Source organism: Lissotriton vulgaris, unplaced genomic scaffold (assembly GCF_964263255.1).
Source record: "Lissotriton vulgaris unplaced genomic scaffold, aLisVul1.2 SCAFFOLD_461, whole genome shotgun sequence".
Taxonomy (NCBI): Eukaryota; Metazoa; Chordata; class Amphibia; order Caudata; family Salamandridae; genus Lissotriton; species Lissotriton vulgaris.
Window position 1 is genome coordinate 711,722 of NW_028254792.1, and position 21,005 is coordinate 732,726.

Genomic DNA, 21,005 nt, shown 5'->3' on the forward strand with positions numbered 1-21,005 from the left:
ACAAAATACACTTAAATAATGAGGCCTCCAGCGCTCGGCTGACGCTAGAACAGTTATAAAAGATTTGCGAGTCCATATCGGCACATACGCAATTACCACGTTCCATTCTGACCAGGGTCCTGCTTTCAGCTCTCGAGCCTATAGGGAGGCCAGGGCCAGCATGGGAATTGGGTTGCGGTATTCTTGTCAGTCATACCCCGGAAGGGAATAGTGTGATAGAAAGAAAAAACCGGGACATAAAGCAATCTATAACAGCGAAGGTATTAGGTTCAGGCGCTGGGTGGGTCAAACATTTAATAAGTGTCCAGACTAGTCTTAACAACATGCCAAGAAATTCTCTAAAAGGTTTCAGCCCATACGACCTATTGTTCGGAATTAGAATGAACGTTCAGGACCTCAATAGTCAGATGTCAGTGGTACAAGAAGAAACAAAGCACTTTGATGTAAAAGACCGTTTGGCTGTTTTACAGGAACTGAATGAAACAAGAAAATCATTAAGCAACATAAAGTTAAAGCAACAGCCAAGTACCACTGACGAGGCACCACCCGCAACAGCCCCAGCAAGGCCTGTCTGGATTCCAAAGATTGGGGATCTAGTCAGAGAAAAGATCGCGGTTAAGAAGGAATTTGGGCCTTCTTACAGAAAAGCAGTACCTGTCTTAGCAGTCACCGGAACAAGATCAGTTGTGCTACCGCCCCTTGCTGGTAAAAAGGAGAACAGAATTGTGTCTATCGATCTGGTAAAACCACAAGCATGTGGCCTATAATCAACAGTAGGCCCAGTGGACTCCCAAGAAACAACAGAATACCCAAACTTGCAACAATCCAATAGGTTCAAACTGAAAGACTCATCACATTCGATCAGCCTGCAGTGCACAATGAAGGACTATGCAATAATGCCATGGAACTCGTGCCTCTTGAAACACAGATTGAAACAGTTTGTCAAGAAACAACACCTGTCTACAATGATGTGGCATCAGAAAGTGCTACCGAGAGACAGATTGAAAGAACAATCCCATCAATTGACAGAACTGCCTCTGGTTATTTCATCAACTTCGACAACTTCTCTGAAGATCTAAACGACCCCGAAGTGATGCCAGAAACAAAAAAATCTTTTAAAGAAAAAGCAACTGAACTCTTTCATCAACTGAAGGAAATCTACCTTGTTTCCCCTTGGCTAAAGTTCTGGTTCGGTCTAGGTGTATTTTTCCTCCTGCTTTGGCTCATCATGGTACTGTGTTTGGGAAAATTCATTGAAGGAAAATATATTACAATGGACACAGCAAGTCAGAACATCAACCTAGTCCTGAAACCACACAGATCATTCCACGTGAAGAAAAGAGAACTGTCAACAGTAAATGTCACAGCAATTCCAATACCTGGTGGGGTAGTATGGGAGAAAACAGACTATGAGATATATGGTCCGGTCGAAATCCTGAAGTATCCTCATCAACTAAAGGTTTCCTTAAGTGACTTTGTTACACCTAGTACATTCTCTGATGATTGGGACTTTAACAGTATTAATGACATGATGTCTGATTTAGTAATGTCAGCTAGATTCACAGATCATGATTATTTACAAGGTTCATCTAGTTATGAGCAGTTATTCTGTTACACCCACTATGGGGATCATTACTTGCACAGCCTAGAAATGTTTTTATGTATAATCAATGGGAACATTGTTCTACACCACCTAAAAGCAGTTCTAAAGCATTTTTTGAGAAATTCAAATATTTTTCAGGGTTTAACACCAGTAATGCAGAAACGTTTTATTATAACCTGTTAGATAAAACAGGAATGAAAACAATGCTGACAAATTCAGAAGCATTTTATGATAAAATGATGACATTTGGTTTTGATTATTGGAAAAATAATATTGAAACGAAAACAATTTGGGGTACAAAAGATTGGCAGGTGCAAGGCTTAGAAGCACTATTTAGAACCTGCATGATACCAGAACAAATGTTATTTTTAAATGACACTGTACACCAAACATCTTGTCTTGGCCTAGCTAAGATCAAAGAAATGAAAACACCGTCTATACCAAAGCCAATACCTTAAAATACAACAGCTGATATTGAGTTAGACGTGTCACACATTTTACATTTCAACAGAACACATCCTGATTGGAATAAGTGGTTAATCTGGCCTACAGACACAAATAACTGTCAAGATAGGTTCCTGAATAAAACACATGGTTTAAAAATGACCAGATTAGACCCTAGATACTCCCAGAGACAACATCCAGGGATTATAACCACATACAGTGTAGGGAAACTCTGCCTAGAATGGCTAACTACATCCACACTGGCTGAAATTAAGCAACACTTGTCTTTATTAAAAGATGGTGCTGATTTGCGCGATTTCATTCTTGGACCACGCAAACAGCGTCAAAAGCGTTTCATAGCGACCAGTATCTATGCTGCTTACAACGAGGCTTGGAAAGTAAAGCAAATTGAAACTGCTGAAAAAATACGAGAAATTGATCGTATTAATTTGGAGAAATCACTTTCTGTGGTAGACAATGGGTTAATGACTCTGTCTTCCAGAATATATCCTTTGGACAATATTGTATCCTCTGCCTTTGATGTGATAGACAGAGATTTGCTAATGTTACAACATGGCCAGTCTCAATTACGCTCTATTATAGAACTAGGCTGGACGCTGCAAAATCTTCGTTCAGGCTATGTGCCTTGGCGTTTGATAAACACAACGTCATTATTTTCCATTTTTAACCTTACTGATAAACAGATCAGTTTGGCACAGAAAGGAGCAGACTATACAATCTTGAGCATCGAGAAACTCGAGAGATTACCATTGACAATGTCAGAGAGCCCTGTCATTGAATGGATAATACACGGAATTATCACAATTCCGATAACAACTTTCCGATTTCATAAATGCCTTGAGTACATACCTGCTGGCCAGTATGAACAATTGGGTAAGGGATATATTAAATCCGAATGGAAATTACCATACACTCATTCTTGCTATAGTGACAGCGACAAAAATGTATTTCTTAGTGGTGACAACTGTAAACACTCACTAAGCGGTATACTTTTGTGTCAGGGTATTAATTTACACGGAGCATGTGATGGAAATTCAAATAACCTCTCATGCCACCAGCTAGTCACACCTGCAACTCAGATAGAGCCCTTCTTTATGCAACTTTCAAACGGGAGTTACATTCTTAGAACGGATCACAGGTGCTGTGGCCTCGCGCCCGCACTAAGTTATCTAGTACAAGTAACGTCCATGGTCAAATGCTGTATGCAAGCATTGTTCCCGAGCGGGCCTCCAGACATAGTGACTCCCCTCTGGCCTCGTCTGAATCTCTATTCTATACGAATTGATACATTAAGCAAAATGAAATCTGTACTTTTACAGACAACAGTGCCTATAACGTCATCTAAAGAGACGTATGATCTTCTAGTCGCAAGGACGGCTACTGAGGTCCATGACCTTTTATCAACAAATTGCCCCGTGCATTTCGTAGAAATGTTTAGCCAACTCCTTAACATGTCTAGTGCAACAAGCATCCCAGGCATATTTAAGACAGTCTTTACGGGACTGCTAACACCCTTCCAGGCAATTTTGGGAATCTTTCCTAATTTTGTGCACTCCATCTTTGGTGGTATTCCACTATTTTTGGGACTCATCGCAAGGATTCTATTTTTGACCATCCTGCTACGTTATGGCAAGCCTCGGCTCAGACATAGCTCCCATGGGAATGGAAGAGACAATCCTAGCAATGCGCTACAGGGACAGGATAACTAACGTCCTCGGATTGGCCAGGCTGAGAGATCTAAACATGACCTGGTTCCTTTCATTCAGACCGGTATGGCAAAATTGCATTTTACCTGTGCTACGGTGTATGCTTTGCGGCGAGGAATGCGTGTTGGACATCTGTCTTTCACTTCCATCAGCAGTACCAATGGACGTCGATACTTTGCTAAGTCCAATAACGGCTCACGCATTGTGTTGTCCCCAGCGGCTACCAATCCTGATGACGGCATTCGTGGAGACTCCTGTACTACAGCCAAGTGGTAACAGTGGAGCGAGTGACAAAAGCAACATCATCCAGGTACAACGTTCTGTGAGCATTGCTGGTCCTGCCTTCGATGACAGCAATCATTCTCACACCTGCCAAGTTACAGCGCTATCTAATTTGGTTGAACTATCACCTGATTTTGTAGACCAATTCTTTGCGAGCCTGTCTGATACGATGTTCTCACCCATAGAGAAACAATAACTTTTGAAAAGCTTTCCGACACACAGCGTTCCCATGAACTCTGAATTCGGCCTTCAGTTTTGATCAACAAAAAACTGCCAGGAGCTTTGGAAATCTATTTTCTTTGAATTGGACAATTTTTTTTAATATTGACCCTTTTTTTGGCACGAACAATTCTTTGCTTAACGTAAAAACTATTCTTAGAGAACAGAAGCTTCACACTTCTATTTCTAAACACATCTAGAGACATAACAACATAACACCAGCCTCTAGCACACATGTTATTACAATGCATTTTTATGTGATGATTTATCTCGCATTTCTTCTGTCAGAGATACTTCATGTGTAATTCTTTTTGCATAATCGTTCATTGATTTTATATGAAATAACATTTTGAATGATTACTATGCTTTAAAAAAACGTACAGTACCTAAATTCCATGTATTGCAAGTACGCCTATTTCGAATGCATTTATGTATTTTGGGGTGGGCAATGTTACACATACATCTAATTGCTTAGTTTTAGTAATTTTGATGGACATGTATACGTGGAGTGGGTGTTGCGTGCTTATCTAGGTTCCTGATCGATACTGTGACCTTAAGCCCTTTATTCCCTATATTGGCATAACCGTTCAAGTGCGATTTCTGAAGAGTCATCTCTGGCCTCACACGAACAGAGCCACAGAGCCACATTCCAGCATGACTCTCTGCTACTTCCTTTGCGACCAATTAGTGCAATGACAGAGCAGCAGTCACTATCTGATATTCCTAGATAACACTCCGAGTTCTTCAACAAGATAAAAACTTAGCAAACCTGGAAATCCCCGCTTGCTATGTTTTGATTAGTAATGGAACTCTAATGAGCAACTGATAACTGTCACTTCCTAGTGACATCTTTAATTGACGTCTTATGTCCAGCAAACTTGGGTCAAACCCGGCACCTGTCAGGTATAAATATTACCAACGTTGCCTTAAGCAATGAGCGAACCTGTTGCTGATGCCAGCTGCCTGCATGACCCCGTGTTGGTAACAACTAGCACTCTGTCGCTGCAGCCTGCTATCCTGTGGTGGTGAAGCTACTGATTACCATTATCGCCGCTACAGCGCGAACTGTGGTTCAGTACGCTTGAGGAGCCGTGCAGCCGTCCTCTGCGAAGACATCCAGCCCAGCTGCCCGCGGACGCTGTCACCCCTCCTTCCTCGACGCGCTGAGAGAAGCCGCTGCATTTCTCGTGCAGAGAAATCCAGTCCCGGCGCTTCCGGTTTACCCTCGCAGGTGACTGGGATATCGAGAGAGACCCCTGAAGGAGATACCAATCCTCCATCATTCTATTCAGAGGTATGGTGTTGACTAAACCCTTAGACGAGAATTCTTGAAACAAACCTTGGCAAAACCAACTTAACTTAAGCTACTTACTTACTCCCCTTCTCACGTGTTAGGCTTAGGTCAGGCACACCGGGGTAGGCTTAGTTAGAAGCACCAGTTGAGTATGTTAGCCTAATGTATATATAACTGTATATATGTTTTATTACTTTTAAACCATTGTATGGCTAAGAAACCATATCAATGCTTTTACAGTTCTATTTCGCAATACTTATCTTACTGTACGTACTTTTTATAATAACAGTTATTGCAATTGTGGCAATACATTTCTCTTGTATGAGAAGAAAGACTGTTCAATAAATGTTAACCCTTTATTGATAAACGCCCGTCTCTCTATTCTCTACATATTGTGAAAGTAAACTGCACTAGACTGACTGAGTGAAATCTAGGTCTATTGTTTCACACGACCCTAGAGATCGACTCTTGATCTGAGGAGCAAAGTTGTCATGTTGCACGGTTGTTGGAAAACTGAATCCCTTCTTGTCTGTGCCAAGGAAGCTGATCACTTCCTATGAAGAGAAGAAAGTTTCCAGTGACCTCTGAGCTAGTTGGTAACACAACCCAATTAAGTTTAGCATAGTCAGTGGAGGCCTGGAATATCCGCAGTTCCATGTCGATACTACTGTTTATGTTATTCCAATGCGCAGGGCCTAGTGGGAAACTAGGAACTACACTACATTGTTGGCAGGGGGCATATGGAGGGGGCATGTAGATGATTGGGGGACCTAGCAGTAACTCATCGTTCGCCCGTTGTTTGGAGGGCAATTCAGGGTAGAGCGCAGAGGGGGTCCTAACGGGACATTGACCTGTCGATCCTGATTCTTGGTTTTGTGTAGCTTCCTTTCTTTCTTTTATTTCTTCTTCTAGTTGCTTAGCGGCTAGGTGGGCTGCCTTTCGTAATTCTTTCCCTATTTTTGCTTCTTCTCTTTTTCTTCGTTGTTCCGTTTCTTTGCGCCACATGCCGATACTATCGAGCATAGTGGGCGTGGTCTTATTTTTCTGGAGCGCTATTTCTGTTTTTATTTTATGATCATCAAAGGAACCTATCAGTGGCCACTGACTTTTGAGGTCCGTTTTTGTGTATTTATGCCATAACCTAGTATAGGCAATAGCGACTAGTCCATGCTTGGTGAACATGTCCTTATTAGGGGTGCCTTCCAGTGGAGCTGGATGGTTCATCTCTAATAAGCGGTCCGGGCTGAACAGGCTACCAATCAGTGGGGAGAAGATAGGCATGACGGGTTACAACGGGGACAAAGGTCTGCACTACCCATCTTATCACGGCGGGCAAAGACTAGACAGAATATTTCTATTCTCCGTTGTTTGCAGGCGGTGAATACCTCAAAAGAACCAATATCGAACAATCAATGTTCGGTCAATCAAACAATCAGTAGGGAGAATAAGTGGGTACGACGTGTTAAAGGTTTGCGTTACCCACTCTTTCTCTACCTGCAAAGAGAGACCTTGTTCTTCCCTGTTTGCAGACAGAGAATCTCCAGACAACAATCCACGAACGACAGTTCGGGAAAACAGTGGGGGAGGAAGATAGGCACGACGGATTACAATGGGGACAAAAGTCTGCGTTACCTATCCTTCACTGTTTGCTAAGAGAGAGCCTGTTGTTTCTCCGTTTGCAGACTGTGAATCTCCAGAGGGATCAACAAAAGAGTAATACTAGTATTATCCAAATCAAACAATCATTTCTCAATTTGTCGTGTTTACACGACCTTACCCGGACCGCATGGACGGTTTCCTGTCTTCCGAATCCAGCGCCCGATCGTCCTCTATTCTTCGTGATGTTCGTGGCACTCCTGATGGTTCCCAGTCAGGACCGTAGATCACTCGAGAGAGGTCTGTTCGGAACTAGTGAAGGTCGGATGATCGGCTGTCAGACGAGGGTCTATCGGACACGAGCTCTCCCGATCGTTGCAGTCGTTCACTCTGTCGTCGGGACCTCTCCCACTGGATCCACGTGTCGCTGATGGGCCCCACGCTTTGGGACGCCAATTGTAGAAAAAGGGTAGGGCTATGGCCTTTTCCAAGATTTGCCCGGCGCTAACCGCCTCTATACCATTCAAGTTACCAAGCAATGAGGCAGGCGCTGGAGACTAGAAGGCAGGAAACAGAAGTTTTATTCCGACGGAGCAGAACACATCAGATCAGACAACAAGGTATCGTCTCGAGGTGCTCTAACAGCCTCTCTGAGGCCTGGCCTCTTATACCCTGGTTTATGACATGTGAGCATTCTTTATTGCATAAAAAGACTCTTTAAACTTATGAAATGACGTCCCCATAATCCTCGTGTCAAACCCACCCCCACATACATCCACAATAGAGGTCCTCACCCTGCTGATAACAGGAGGGGGCTATCACGCGGCCGAGTGTTCCGCCGATTCTTAGGATGTGTGCGCCTGATCGTATCCCATGGGGTGGGGAGGCCATGATCAATAGTGGGTCCTTTGAAGAGGAGCGACTCCATACAATAAGGGGCAGTAAACGGTATCTCCCGGCTTAGGCGATGGCCTCGGACCTGTGTGGACAGTCGGACTCGGGGGAAGGGGTCATCAAAGGAGTGGTATTCATGCCGCGTGGACAATCAAGCGCGGAGGGATGGTTTATCAACAGAGGGGTATTCATGGAAGGAGAGGAGGTGCTGGTCAGGCGCGGGCGTGACTCCCAAGGACAGGATCATGCAGGAGGAGAAGGGTTATGCTCATGTGAGGGAGGGAGGGGGAGCCAGGGTGCGCGGAGGATGCTTGCAGGGTCGGAGGAGCGTGCTGGCGATCGATCGTGGACAGGGAGACCATGATACCTAAAATGGCTGTCGTGCACGTTGTACGTGGGTGACAAGCTGGCGCAGATGATGTTCAGCTCGTAAACTAAAATTCCACAGTATTATTACCGAAAGAATATTTTTTATTAGGGTTCCCCCTTGAAAGTTCCATGTCACAGATAAGGCAAGTCACCTTTGGCGCATTCACTTTTTCCTTTCCTTCAGGGATGGGAAAAAACTCCCATACAATGTGCTGCTTGGGTTTGTATGGGGTATTGTCTTCTGCCAGCCACCTCCTCCTCCTCCCCTCCTCCTCTTCCTCCTCCTCTTCTTCTTGACCACCAATGTGATGTTGTGGTGGTCCTCTTGGTGGTGGTGGTGGTGCAGATGCTCCAGCTGCTGCTGCTACTGTAGCCATTTTAAAGTACAAAATATACCACAAAGATCTCAAAACAGGTCTTCCTCAGTCAAAGGACAAAGTCAGAATAAGGAAAAATGGTGGGGTCTTTCATCATTTGGAAAAAAAACTGTCCTGAACCAATGAAAAGTGTTATTTTCAGGTCACATGACCCGGGCATTCATCATTTGGAAACCAAAACTGTTCTGCACCAATAAAAAGTGTTATTTTCAGGTCACATGACCCGACGCGCTAACGCGACGCGCCCCGGGTCGCGTCCCGTAAGCGCGTTGGATGTTTACGTTGCGCGATCGTATTCGCTCAAGTGCTTCCGGTGCGCTTACGCCGTGCGTATCACGCGGACGCGGCTACGCGATACGTCACGATGCTGTTTTCATTCGCGGTAATATCGCTAACGGGACGCTAACCGGTGCGTGCCAAAAACTGTGCTTTCCGGTGCACACACCGGGGCGCGCACCGGGAGAGCTCCAGGGCAATATCATAAGTGATGTAATATATGACGTCATCAGCAGTGCATTGCAGGCGCGCAAGTTATAGTAAGCCCAACTAACTATAACGTGGGAATTTCAGTGGTTTTATGTCAGTAAAATTTCCAGCTAACTATAACCGGTGTGAAACCTATGGTTTTGTCAGTGAATATATATATATATATATATACATATATATATATATATATATATATATATATATATATACACACACACATACATACACACACATCATATTACCTCACAGCATCAGGCATGCTTGCAAATATTAATGTTGAAAAATGCTTTGTCAAAGTGAAATATCTTTAGGGTGTTAGAACATAGTAGTTATAGCGGCACTGTCCCTGACTAATAATATTAGTTATAAGTATCCAAAAAGCTGCATGACTTCTCACTCAAATATCAGATTTAAATATACTTTAAAATTCAAACATTTTTATTTAAACATTTGCTTATGAGTTATGAAAATACACATATTTACATCTTGAATGCACACTTTCAATTTTGGTATGTATATATTAATTCAACCATGAAAAAGTCTCTAATTCAGTATGCTGATCTGCACACAGGAGAGCTACTTAGAGGTTGCAGGAATGCTACCAGTGGCTCACAAGCTACTCGTTGGAGAAGCTTCAAGTTATGCATTTTTATTTTAGCTATTTTTCAGTGGATTGCTGAATTACTTGAATACAAGAAGCATTTCATTCGAGCCAATAACTGGGAGAAGAATCTATCACAATCATGCATTATCACAAGCGCACACGCTCTTCACTAAGTAGGCATGGCCAAGGCTCGAGGCCTATGAGCCATGTGTACATTGCATCTGAAGCACAGCTGAATCCCGGATATCTGCGGGTGACGGATCTGTGCACACTGTGCATCCAGATAGAACATCTGACTAGGGCCAGGGAGCCAAGCTGTCTGCAGCATGACCACAATATATAAAGGGTTGGGGTAAAAGCTGGAGCATGCCGGGATGTTATTATAATCACGATCGTAAATTTAAAAAACTTGAAAATGGTGCATACAGCCATACAGTGGCGGCTGGTGACATTTGAGAGTGGCAGGGTGTAAAATTAGTGTGGGAGTGCACCGCGGCGAGCAAGTGCAGAGAGCGAGCCAGAACAACTAAAGGGGAATTCGGGGGGGTTCGTCTCGGAGAAATTTCTGAAAAAAGAGAGAGCAAACTGGGACAGCTTAAGGATTTTGGGGACCCTGGGCCAAACATATTTAGGAACAGCTTTGAGTATGTGGTTGGGAGGTAATTAATCTAGCGTGTTCCCTTGAAATGCTCTGCTCTTTCAAGATAATCGAATGAAGGAAAACTCCACTCTCCGCCGTTAGGAAGCTGCTGCCTTTTTCATGTATGGCGTGGGATGTCGCAGGCATGGGTGTACGTTGTCCCTCTTAGATCCCCATGCCTTCATTCACAGCCATTTGCAGTGAAGCAGTTGTTTTTGCGACCTCGTGTGACACTTTGCAACCCAATTCGCCTTTACATAAGTTACATTGCAAAATAAACATCAGGTCGCAAAACAGTCAGTGTGCAAAAAACTGAGATACTATGCAACCAGACCGTAGTACGTGAGACCCTTAGTTATTTCAATAGTACCTTTGTAGCCTGTCAGAGGACAGATTTTACAAAGACCCCTCTGGAATGTGAATATTACCGATCTCAGAAAGTGTAAAGGCTAAATCAGCCCTACGTGGATCCAGCCTAGCAACCTCAAAGTAACACAGTGATATCAGCAGCCAGCGTTTATTTCATAAGAATGCATTCTGCTCATTCGGTAGAAATGCGCCCTGTCACGTTTTTAGCAATTGAACAAATAAACTACGGTTACAGATTTTTAAAAAAATGTACACGTTCACAACACAAATTTGAAGGTTATTATGATAATATGCTATTTTTTATTTGGCACGTAATCTGTAGTTTACAATGACTGAGCAAAGCGACTGCTTCGGCGGGATTCGCAAAATGTGTATGCATCATCTGTCACACGGACGATAAGGCCACTAGGTGGGGTAATGCAAATGTAACATGTATATTTGACACTGACGCTGACGGTACATTCAGTGTACAGAACTCATTAGGCACAACTCTCAGCACTGTTGTGCGCACCTCACAGTTCGACGCCACCAACTTGTTAAGCGCTTGCCTCCTCAACGATACCTTCATTCATGATTCACATATATCCATGCTCTCATACACAGAATTTCACCAACGCCACGATTTGGAAAGACGTCACGTCTCGAAACATAACCATCTGCAGTTGAGCAGTGGTGGACAACTAAACACCACACATGAAAGGAAAGCAACAGATAATGCCCTTTGGCACATTCATCTGTACCCATTAAGCCCGCACTGATTCATAACCACATAAGGGTAATGTCCAATATACTCAATCAATCAAGTGGCATAATCACGACCGAGTGCGGCAATACATTTCCCTCAGAATATTGTCACAGTCTTAAAATCACAGGACAAAAGTAACTGTAAAACTGAAGTTACTTTACGCCTTTAAGTTGGTTCCGAGACTCCCGACTCCGTCCCGCCGTCTGCCTTTCGAATTCCCAGGGTGCTGCTCGTCAACAGGAAGGCTGCAGGCAGCATCCCTCCCCCCACCGCGGCGTCTTTGATTGGTGCGGCCGGCTGCCCCAACCGCGTCATTTCTCTCTGTATGCTACAGCATACAGAGAACAGGGAGAGTGGGAGGTGTAACTCGAGGGCAGAGGGGAGCGGCTTGCCCACTGGTGTTGAAACGGTCTGTTTAGGAAGCCTCTCAGGCTGTCCAAACAGACAGTATTAACAACAGTGGGCTAGCCACTCCCCCCTGCCCTCAAGTAACACCGCCCACTCTCTCAACCAGTAACTTCTGCTTTCTCGCCGTGCGAGAATGCAGAAACAAATGGTAGTTATTACGGTAATAACTACCATTTGATTCTGCCTTCTCGCACGGCGAGAAAGCAGTGGGGAGGCGACCAAACACCCCCATAGACGAGCCGCCACTGCAGCCACACATAAAATATAAGGAACAAGATATATTAAAGCACCGCCTACCATCTAGCACTGCAAATGAGTCATTACCTTTTGTGGGCAAACCATGAGCCTACAACCTTCATTGTCACTCTTATTTGTTTGCTTGTTATTCAATGGTTTTGCTTGACGCAACTTGTATTTGTCATCCTCTGGAATACAGACTCTTTCTGTTTCTTTAGATTTGCGGATTTTTTATTCTCTCACTACTGACTTTTCTGTAACGATTTTTCTACTTTTTGGTTAAGCACTCCATGAGAATGTATGTGTTTTTAAGCTCTCTCCCGCTAGTTCTTCTCATCCTTCATGAAATAACTTTCTTGCGTTACAAGTAGCTCTCTCTGCCTTGTGATTCTGGCCCCATGACATATTTTTTTATTCACCCTCAAAGACCCGTTGCTTTCCCCCCCGTTCCTCTGTAGCCCACCATTTCTTTTATTTATTTAATTGATTTCAATTGCTGCCGGCTCTTGTGCCTTAGAAAACAGTGCTTTTGTGCTACTTTCAATTTTTTATTTTTTTTATCCATCTTGGACTGGTAAATAAAAAGAATTGGTGTTCGCATCCTTTCACAGATGCACACTTGCGTGTTATGCATGCATTTAACGCACTCACACCAAAATGCACCTATAAAATGACGCCGCTACCATTAGCGGACGTATCATTGCTTGTTTCTTTTTATTTTGACCAGTTCTGCAATGCTACTGCAAAAATGCATTCTTCTGATTTTGTAGCATCACAAAAGACATGGCCAAACCAATAGGTCAACGGGCAAGACATATTGGCCATGCCAAAGCTTTGTTCCTTTCTTTGTCTCTTCCCTCTTTGTGGAAAACACTCAGACCGTAGGAGCCAGCGTCACAGTACAGTAAGCATATTTAAAACGTCTTACTAGCTGGTGAGATTTATCACTGTTAAAACTGCTGCAGATATGTATATAGTCAAAGCGCTCCACTGTAAAATAAAGAGAGATTTCGCTTCAATCACGACGGCTTGCTTGCGTACTGCACTCTCCATAGAGGGAGAAAGAGAGCTGTTGGACCTTCTCCTAACCGCTGCAGTCAAGTTGGTACTCACGAACTGGAAGGAAACCTCTAAAGAATCATACAGCGGTTGGCTCAGCTGGATCACCTACCTAAGAGGAGCCGACTCCCTAGCGAAAATATACTCACCGTAGAAAGCCTCCTCCAGGAACCTTTGGAAGTCACTGGACAAGAGCTAACCCCCTCCCCCCCCCCCCCAACCCACCCTAAATACCTTACCATCTCAACAAACTATCAGCCAAAAAGAGGGATAGTTGCCACAGCAACTACACACCGAAGCTACAGGATACTCTCTCTCTCTCTCTTTTTACTTATTCACACTTTCCTCTCCTCCTTTCTAGCACAACTTTATTGTATAACCAGAAAAGGGACGCCATCCAAATAATGTTTACCATATACCATGTACCTTGAACCGCACAAGATGGCTGCCCATATGACGGAATCACTGTGCATTGTATGAATATGTATAAAATCCATAAATAAATAAAAAAAATAAAAAAGTATCTCAATGGGGCTGACTCATACCCTTCATCGTTCTAAGAAAAATGCCCCTGGCTAAATGGGCTCACTAATAGTAACACCGTTTAACAGTGTATTAAGTATATAGTGTTTAGCCTACGAGCGCCCAATGTCTCCAAAAGCTTCTATAAACAGCCTGCTGAGCATTATCAACATGGACATTTTGATAGTTGAGGTGTCTCGTTGAAATGGACAGTACCAACCCTAAGTCCTAAAGGTTTGCATCTACTCATAGCTCAATGCTAGGAGAAACCATGTGTGGAATATCTGTCAAGGCAGAAGAATCAAAACCCAATGGCTCTGAAAACTGGGTGTGAGGGACGAATAGCCTTTTGTTGGGCCCAACTTCCGGATTCCTCCAATACCTATACAACAGTTTTGTTAACGGTACGTCATCACTGATTACTAGGGGTGTAAGAAGGATACGAGTAACATCACCATGCTCAGCACTCACAGGAGCATACAGCTGAAACTTCTTTAATCCTATAAGTATGATTTAACTGCTGCCTAGGGAGCGGATGGTTATATTCGGGGTTATTAGCATGCAACCACACTACGCGTAGCAGCACGTTCTAGCCTGTCTCAGGGGGAGGGAGAGCTAAAGCCACGTCTTCCTTCTACCTCTTCCCCACCACCTCACTTTCCATGTTGGCCAACAGCAGGAAAGAGTCATTCGACCACTTATAGTTAGGATTTTGTCTGCTCTTTTGTAGGTGTGAAGAGAATGTTTTCCATAACTTACATGCTAAGAAAGACTCTTGGTAAGGGCCAGAGTAAGGTTTGAGCAACTTGACTGGTGCAAAAATAAGGTTAAACACTGAGAACAATTAATTCCTGTAGTAAGACCAATTGGCTCATATAATTACGGCTGAATGCTTCTAGTAGGGTTTTTGCTTTTCACACTACTAAAATCTTAACCATTAATTGAAAGCCCAGGACTCAAACCAAGATATCTGCCTAAACGAGAGCCCTATTATTAACCTAATTTCAGACTAAGCAGTTGCAGAATAGCTACTGAATCTGGTTCATTCAAACAGTTCTTGTTCATTTACTCGTCAACACTCAAAATAGGTTTTAAAAAGTCACCAAAGTAATACAATCAAAAGTAATGAACACCAATCATTGTGCTTTAGGCTGCCAGAGCTCAGAAGGGATAAAAAAGAGAGAAAGAAAATTAGAATTGAAGAAAAAAAAAAAAAGGTAAGGGACGCCAAAACTATACAAATACTGTGTACAAGAGAAGCAGGTTCCACTTCGTACCAATCCACAGAAAAAGGAAAACTCGGTAGAATCACTCTGGTCCATAAAACACCAGTGTGGATGCGGGTAAATGGTGTAACTATAGTGCATGCCTAGCCGAAAGGCAGCGGAGTACTGTACAGGGTCAAAATCAAATATATAATTACATGTGAATGGGGAACAACTGGTTCCAAAGAGTAAAAGTGGGAGTTTATTACATTGAGATCTATTGGTCTTTAAAAGTGTGTCTTCAGTTCTTATCTACATTTGAAAAGAGTTGGACCAGTGTTGATAGATACAGGAATGTAATAGCAAATCTTGTGTGCATTAAAAAAGAAAGAATTTTCCCTTCTTTTTTTTGTACTTTTTTGCACTTCTTAATCTAGAGTCTGAAGGTTTCAAAGGCAATACTAAAGTCATTAGCTGTAATAGAGAGAGCCAGTAGCAGGCTGTGACAAGGTTAAATTCAAGTGACTTGGCAATGGGTGAAAGTTGGGGTTTAAATTTGTCCAATGTCTGGTTGGACTAGCTTTTGCTTGTTGTTCTTGGTGAATAGCAGGAATTCAGTTTTGATGGGGTGGAGAACCACGTAAATGCTAGATACCCTGGCTGAGGCGCAGGCAATGTTCGAGGTACTTGGTGTATGCAGCAGAAATTATTTTCAAGTGGAGTAGTGTGTTGTCGATGTACTGGTTAATAAAGGTAAATTATTATTTGTTATCATTGAACAGAGTCTCTGAGGGCTCCATATAGACGTTGGTGATGAGAGACAAGGTGGGTCCTCTGGGACCCCCCTGATGAGAAGGAACTTCTATGATCTCGAGGTGCTCATTTCAACAAACTAGTGTAGGTTGATTAAATAGGCAGGAGTGGACAGTGCAGGACCTTGGCAATCAATCTCATTTGAGCTGTCAAGATGCAGATAATTGCTGTAAAGTCCACTGTGTCGAAGGCAGCTGTGAGGTCCAGTAACAACAGGAGGTCATGGAGCGGTTTTATAATGTAGCTGTGTGGTGTGGAAATGGGAAAGTGTAAATTAGCAGCTTTGAGAAATCAGTAATAGGAGGCAGCCAAGATAAAGGAGTAAACGTTACTTAATTCGACAGTGGCTAAATGTAGGACATATATTATTGTATCTGAGAGATTTGCAAGATAAATGCTTTTTGCTATAGATCGTACCTCTATACCAGTTGGTTAAATAGGCATTGGAGATATACCGTGCTATATGCTGATGATATGCTCTTGTGAATAAAATAATTGTTGGTCCAGAGGTGTTACGGAGAACAGAGATGTTATAACCTTCTGTATGAATAATTAAGATAAATTTGACAAAAGCAGAATTGGTCATTTGCTAGTACCGATAACTGAAAAATATGTGTTTTCTTCCATTGCAATAAGAGCCGGTGGCTTGTCCTGGCATAAGTCACTTACAGAGCATACATTGCTACAAAGTACCTAAGTCACTATACACATCGAGGTTTGACATCGAATGATGGAGGAGTGGGGTATTGAGGTTTAGAGTGAGTGTGGAACAACAGCACGCTAACAGTGAGAAAAGGAGTGTCACGGTGGGATTAGCGAGTGGTCTAATTGGGATCATTTGGTTCTGGCTTTTTCTGCAGTAATCTCTGAAGCATGGGACTCTCGTACCACTTACAGTTCTGTCAACTTTTTTATATTTCACTACAGCGTTTGGCAACATAATTCGTCTGGTTATTGTTTGCTAATGATGTTATGTTAAGTATATTTCTATTGCGTACGAGTCACCCAGGGGCATCTCGACGCTTACCTAGTGAAGAGAGGGAAAACCGGCAACAATTGATGAAAATATTAAAACAGAAAGGTTTTTAGTTGTTTCCTAAAAATAGTGTATGAGGTAAATTTGTGCAGGGCCATGGGGAGCTGATTCCAGTACCGTGGGGCAAGGTACGAGAATTGCTCTGCCCGCAGTACGATTTAGACGTATTCTTGGGACCTTTAAAAGCGCTGAGGAGATAGATCTAAGGTTACAGCCCGAAACCTGCTTTGTAAATTTCTTTTGCAAATAGTAGGGACCTTTGCCGTTTAAGGCATTATAAGTAAGGCAACAAATCTTAAAAAAGGATCGCTTCTTCAATGGTAACCAGTGGAGCTCTCTCAGCAAGGGTCTGAGGAGGAGCCTGAAGGGCGATTCAGAATCATCCTTGCCGCGGTGTATCGAATCACCTGCAGTTTAGCAAGCAGAACTCACCTACTTCAACCAACAGCGTATTCCCATAGTCAAGGCGACTAATCACTATAGCCTGGACCAAGGTTCATATGTTATTACTATTTTGCTCAAATTGTTTATTTTTCTAGTAATTCTGCATTTTATTGGGACAGCTCCCCACTGCCCTTCAGGGTGTCATGGTGATGTTGTGCTACATTTGGTTAGTGCTGTGGTCTGGAAAGACAAGCCTTCATAACAGGCTTTGTTAGGTGAACTGTGAACAATCAGACATATTTTGCATGCACCAGTAAGGAGATAAGAGGTCTGTTGTGTCCAGGTTACCCATATCACCAAACTGGTTGATCTTTGGAGTAACACTTATTTATAAGGGCCCCAAGATCCGTCATCTGCCAAAACTAGAAGCAGGAGCAAGTGGGTGATCTCTGAGCAGAAAATACTAGGTCAAATGTAACAAAATATTGGACAATTAGACACTGTAGACGTTATACATAATTTACATGTCAAATTATGAAATGCTATGTGTGTAGAGGAAGTAATACAGATGTATCAGGGCTAATGAGTTAAATACTGTCTTCCATCTTGAACCAATAGTTTCACAAATAGTATGCCTATGTACAATGATGACATTAGCGTAGCAAAAGCCTCCATTTTTTGTTAAATAAACTGGAAAAGCCCATAATATTATTCTCTTGGTGGGGCAGTAACCAAGCACATGCACATAAAATATAACTGAAAACCACAGTGATGATCATATGCCTTCCCATGGCTTTACAGATAAAATAGAAACTATACCTGAAGGCGAAACACTGGTTTCGATTGGAATATCCTCTCCGGAAACTGCAGATTCATTCTGCTCCACTCCCAAGATAGGCCGTTCTTCAAACTCTTGGTCTTCTGCAGAGCCGTGCTGGTAGGTTATGGGCAGTGAAGGCTCTGGGGTCAGGCATCCATCCTCTGATTCAACCTCCTCGCACTTAATCTCCATGAGCTCCGAGTGCTGCGGGTGCCCAAATGGTAGTGCAGAGGGGGTGAAATGGTGGTGGAAGCTCTCCACTAGGCCACCCTGCAGCACTTGTTGGTGGACCATGCTGCCAGCCAAGGTGCTGTAGGAGATAGAAGGTCGACTAGTCAGTACTCTGTCCATCACGTCGAAGAATTTCCAGGTTCTGCCACCTCTAAGAGTTTTATTATTGTCCTTGATCCTCCTGTACTCCAACTTCATCTTCTTGATCTTCTCCCTACACTGGTCCCCGCTACGATGGATGCCTTTATCCCTTAGCACCTCTGCAATGCGATTGAAGACGTGCTGGTTCCTTAAACAGCTCTCCAATTCCATCTGCACTGAGTCATTGGCCCATAGCTGCAGCAGCTCCACCACTTCTGGATCTGACCAGTTACTACCCCTTTCATACTTTTTACCTCGAAAATCCATAACCCTCAACCAATACCTCAGGGTAAAAATGTAAATACCGCAATACAACTGCTAAAGACTAAATAGGGCCGACAGTTTTATTGGCCATGGTAGGTACAACAGCCATTCCTTAATTGTGGTTAATATCTGCGTATATGTATGATACCCATGAATTTTGAGAATGTTTTAAAAGATAGAAATCAGAGGCACACTTGAGGTGCACTGGATGCACACATTTGTTTATAAAATAGATTATAACTTAGACCGATTATCAACTTCTCCATTAAATAGAAAGACAGATGAAGTCTTTTTTTTAAGTAGATGTAAGGCCCCCTCTTACTCACAGGAAGATAAATTCTAAATTCCAGGAGACTAAAGGTAAAAAAGCTTTACTTTTGGGATAGCAAGTTTTATGTTTTGCAGAATAAAACGTTTGGTCCATCAGTACGTTAATAAGTACTCGGCATGAAATAAAACCCTGGTTAAAATTTAGGATCCACTATTCCTAAAAATCCTGTCAATAGGATCAAGCATCTTCTGCTTGAAAAGGAGTTAGAGTTTTGGGATACCATGCTTAGTACACTCAAATTTGAGCCCCAGGGTCAAAGAAAACTAGTCTACAAAAAAGAAATAAAAATTCAAATGGGTTTTTAAATTATATGAAAGGAAATTTTAACTAGAGCGGACAAAAGGAATAAGCTAGGCTTTATTGGGCGCATATTTAGTAAGGGGAAAGGAACCCAAAATGTATTTGCAATTTGCAATACCTACTAAAATTTATTGGTAGTCTACCAATGTTAGGGACCCCTATGTGAGCCAGTGGCAACGTTGAAGCCAACTGTACCGAATCTGCGAGTAGACAGAAACTTGCAAGGGCTGTATTGGAGGAAGACAGACTGTTTACTTTACATTAAAAAGTGCTCTGCTACAAGTTACTGTTTCTTTTCAGAAACTATACATTTTTTGGAAGAGAGGTGCTTTTCCTGGAAAGGTAGGCTAGTACACTGAATGTGTAACTCTTAAAAGACATGTGTACAGTGACTAGTTCAAATGTAATATCTTGTAGTTCTGTTACTACACTATTTTAAGTGGGATTCTCGGAAAAGTCTACAAAGCACGACAGGTGCATTCGAAATTCAGAGAGAAGAGATCGATCACTACTCTGACTGGGCTAAACCTCGATGTCAGACTTAACTCTTGATGTCCGAGGAAACGAATATCTGAAAACAATCTACTCCCCCAGCAGGCACATTTCCTCCACTAGCAGGCACATTTCAGTTCCATTAAATCAAGGCAGTATTCCAAAAGGGTAGCCTTCATTCCGTAAAATCTCTACACTCATTGAAGAATAAACATTTTTAAGACTACGTTGCTAACCTATTGATAGGAAACCCTAAATTGTAAACACCTTTTCATTTCCTGGCTGTTCAGCTCCGGTCAGGAAGCTGTCGCTATATTTTGCAAAAGGAATGCACATCATTCCTACATGCCATCCCTCCCGGGACAGTCAGGAAGCTCCCGAACCCGGGACTTACCCCGTTTCCCTAGTTGCTCCTGCCTGACTTTCGACTTACAGGACTTCAAAAACCGCAGTGAGGAAGAGCCAATGAGAGAGCAGCGTTGCATCGACTGACAGCTGAAGGGCGGTACTCTGAGGACTACACGGCGCCTGCGATTGGATAGAAAAGAGAAGTTCCGGAAATAATTTTCGGCTCACTGGGAAAATACTGTTATACCCCGGAAGAAATATCGTACCGGCACCGGAAATGAACGGCCAAGTCGCATGCGAACCGGTAAATAGATGTGCGTTCAGATCTGCGTTTCTGTACAGTTTATGTAGTCGGGTCGCTGTGTGTTGTGAAAAAGACACTGACGACCCGTCTGCCGAGAGCTCCTGACTGTTACCAGTACAGGGAAGCCCCTCTGCTGCAGAGAGACGGCATAGCTCGAAGTTTCCAGTTTGTTTATGAGTGTCATTTTCATATTTTCAGTGCTCTCGTCGTGTGACATTTTCATGACTTGTGTGACACTTGGAGTGAACCTTCGTTCGAAAATAAAGAATGCATGCCAAAATTTTAGAACAGGATCTATTGTCCTGCTGGACATGTTCTAGTGTTCACCCTTGTGCTGTAACCCCACTTTATACCCACTCATCACAGGCGTCACTGTTAAGGCAGTCCTGCCAAGCGTCACGCAACAGGTGTGACGCTCACGCAATTCAGTGCGGTGACCCGCATCACCGCACTGAAAGTCA

The 21,005-nt window shown here is 43.0% G+C and overlaps 1 protein-coding gene across 2 annotated transcripts in view; it reads right to left on the reverse strand.

The window, feature by feature from the left end:
- LOC147659414 (1-aminocyclopropane-1-carboxylate synthase-like protein 1) overlaps window positions 1-20,321 on the reverse strand; it is a 210,216-nt gene extending 189,895 nt beyond the window's left edge. The window contains exons 1-2 of one of the 2 annotated variants that reach the window (XM_086951760.1): window positions 20,287-20,321; window positions 18,133-18,443 (exon numbers count right to left, since the gene is read on the reverse strand). In XM_086951760.1, the coding sequence (XP_086807886.1) occupies window positions 18,133-18,427 (295 nt within the window). In that variant the 5' untranslated portion in view covers window positions 18,428-18,443; window positions 20,287-20,321. Of the gene's footprint in view, window positions 1-18,132 lie in introns of both variants that reach the window. The other variant, XM_086951759.1, reaches the window with a different exon arrangement.
- Window positions 20,322-21,005: the final 684 nt, after the last annotated feature.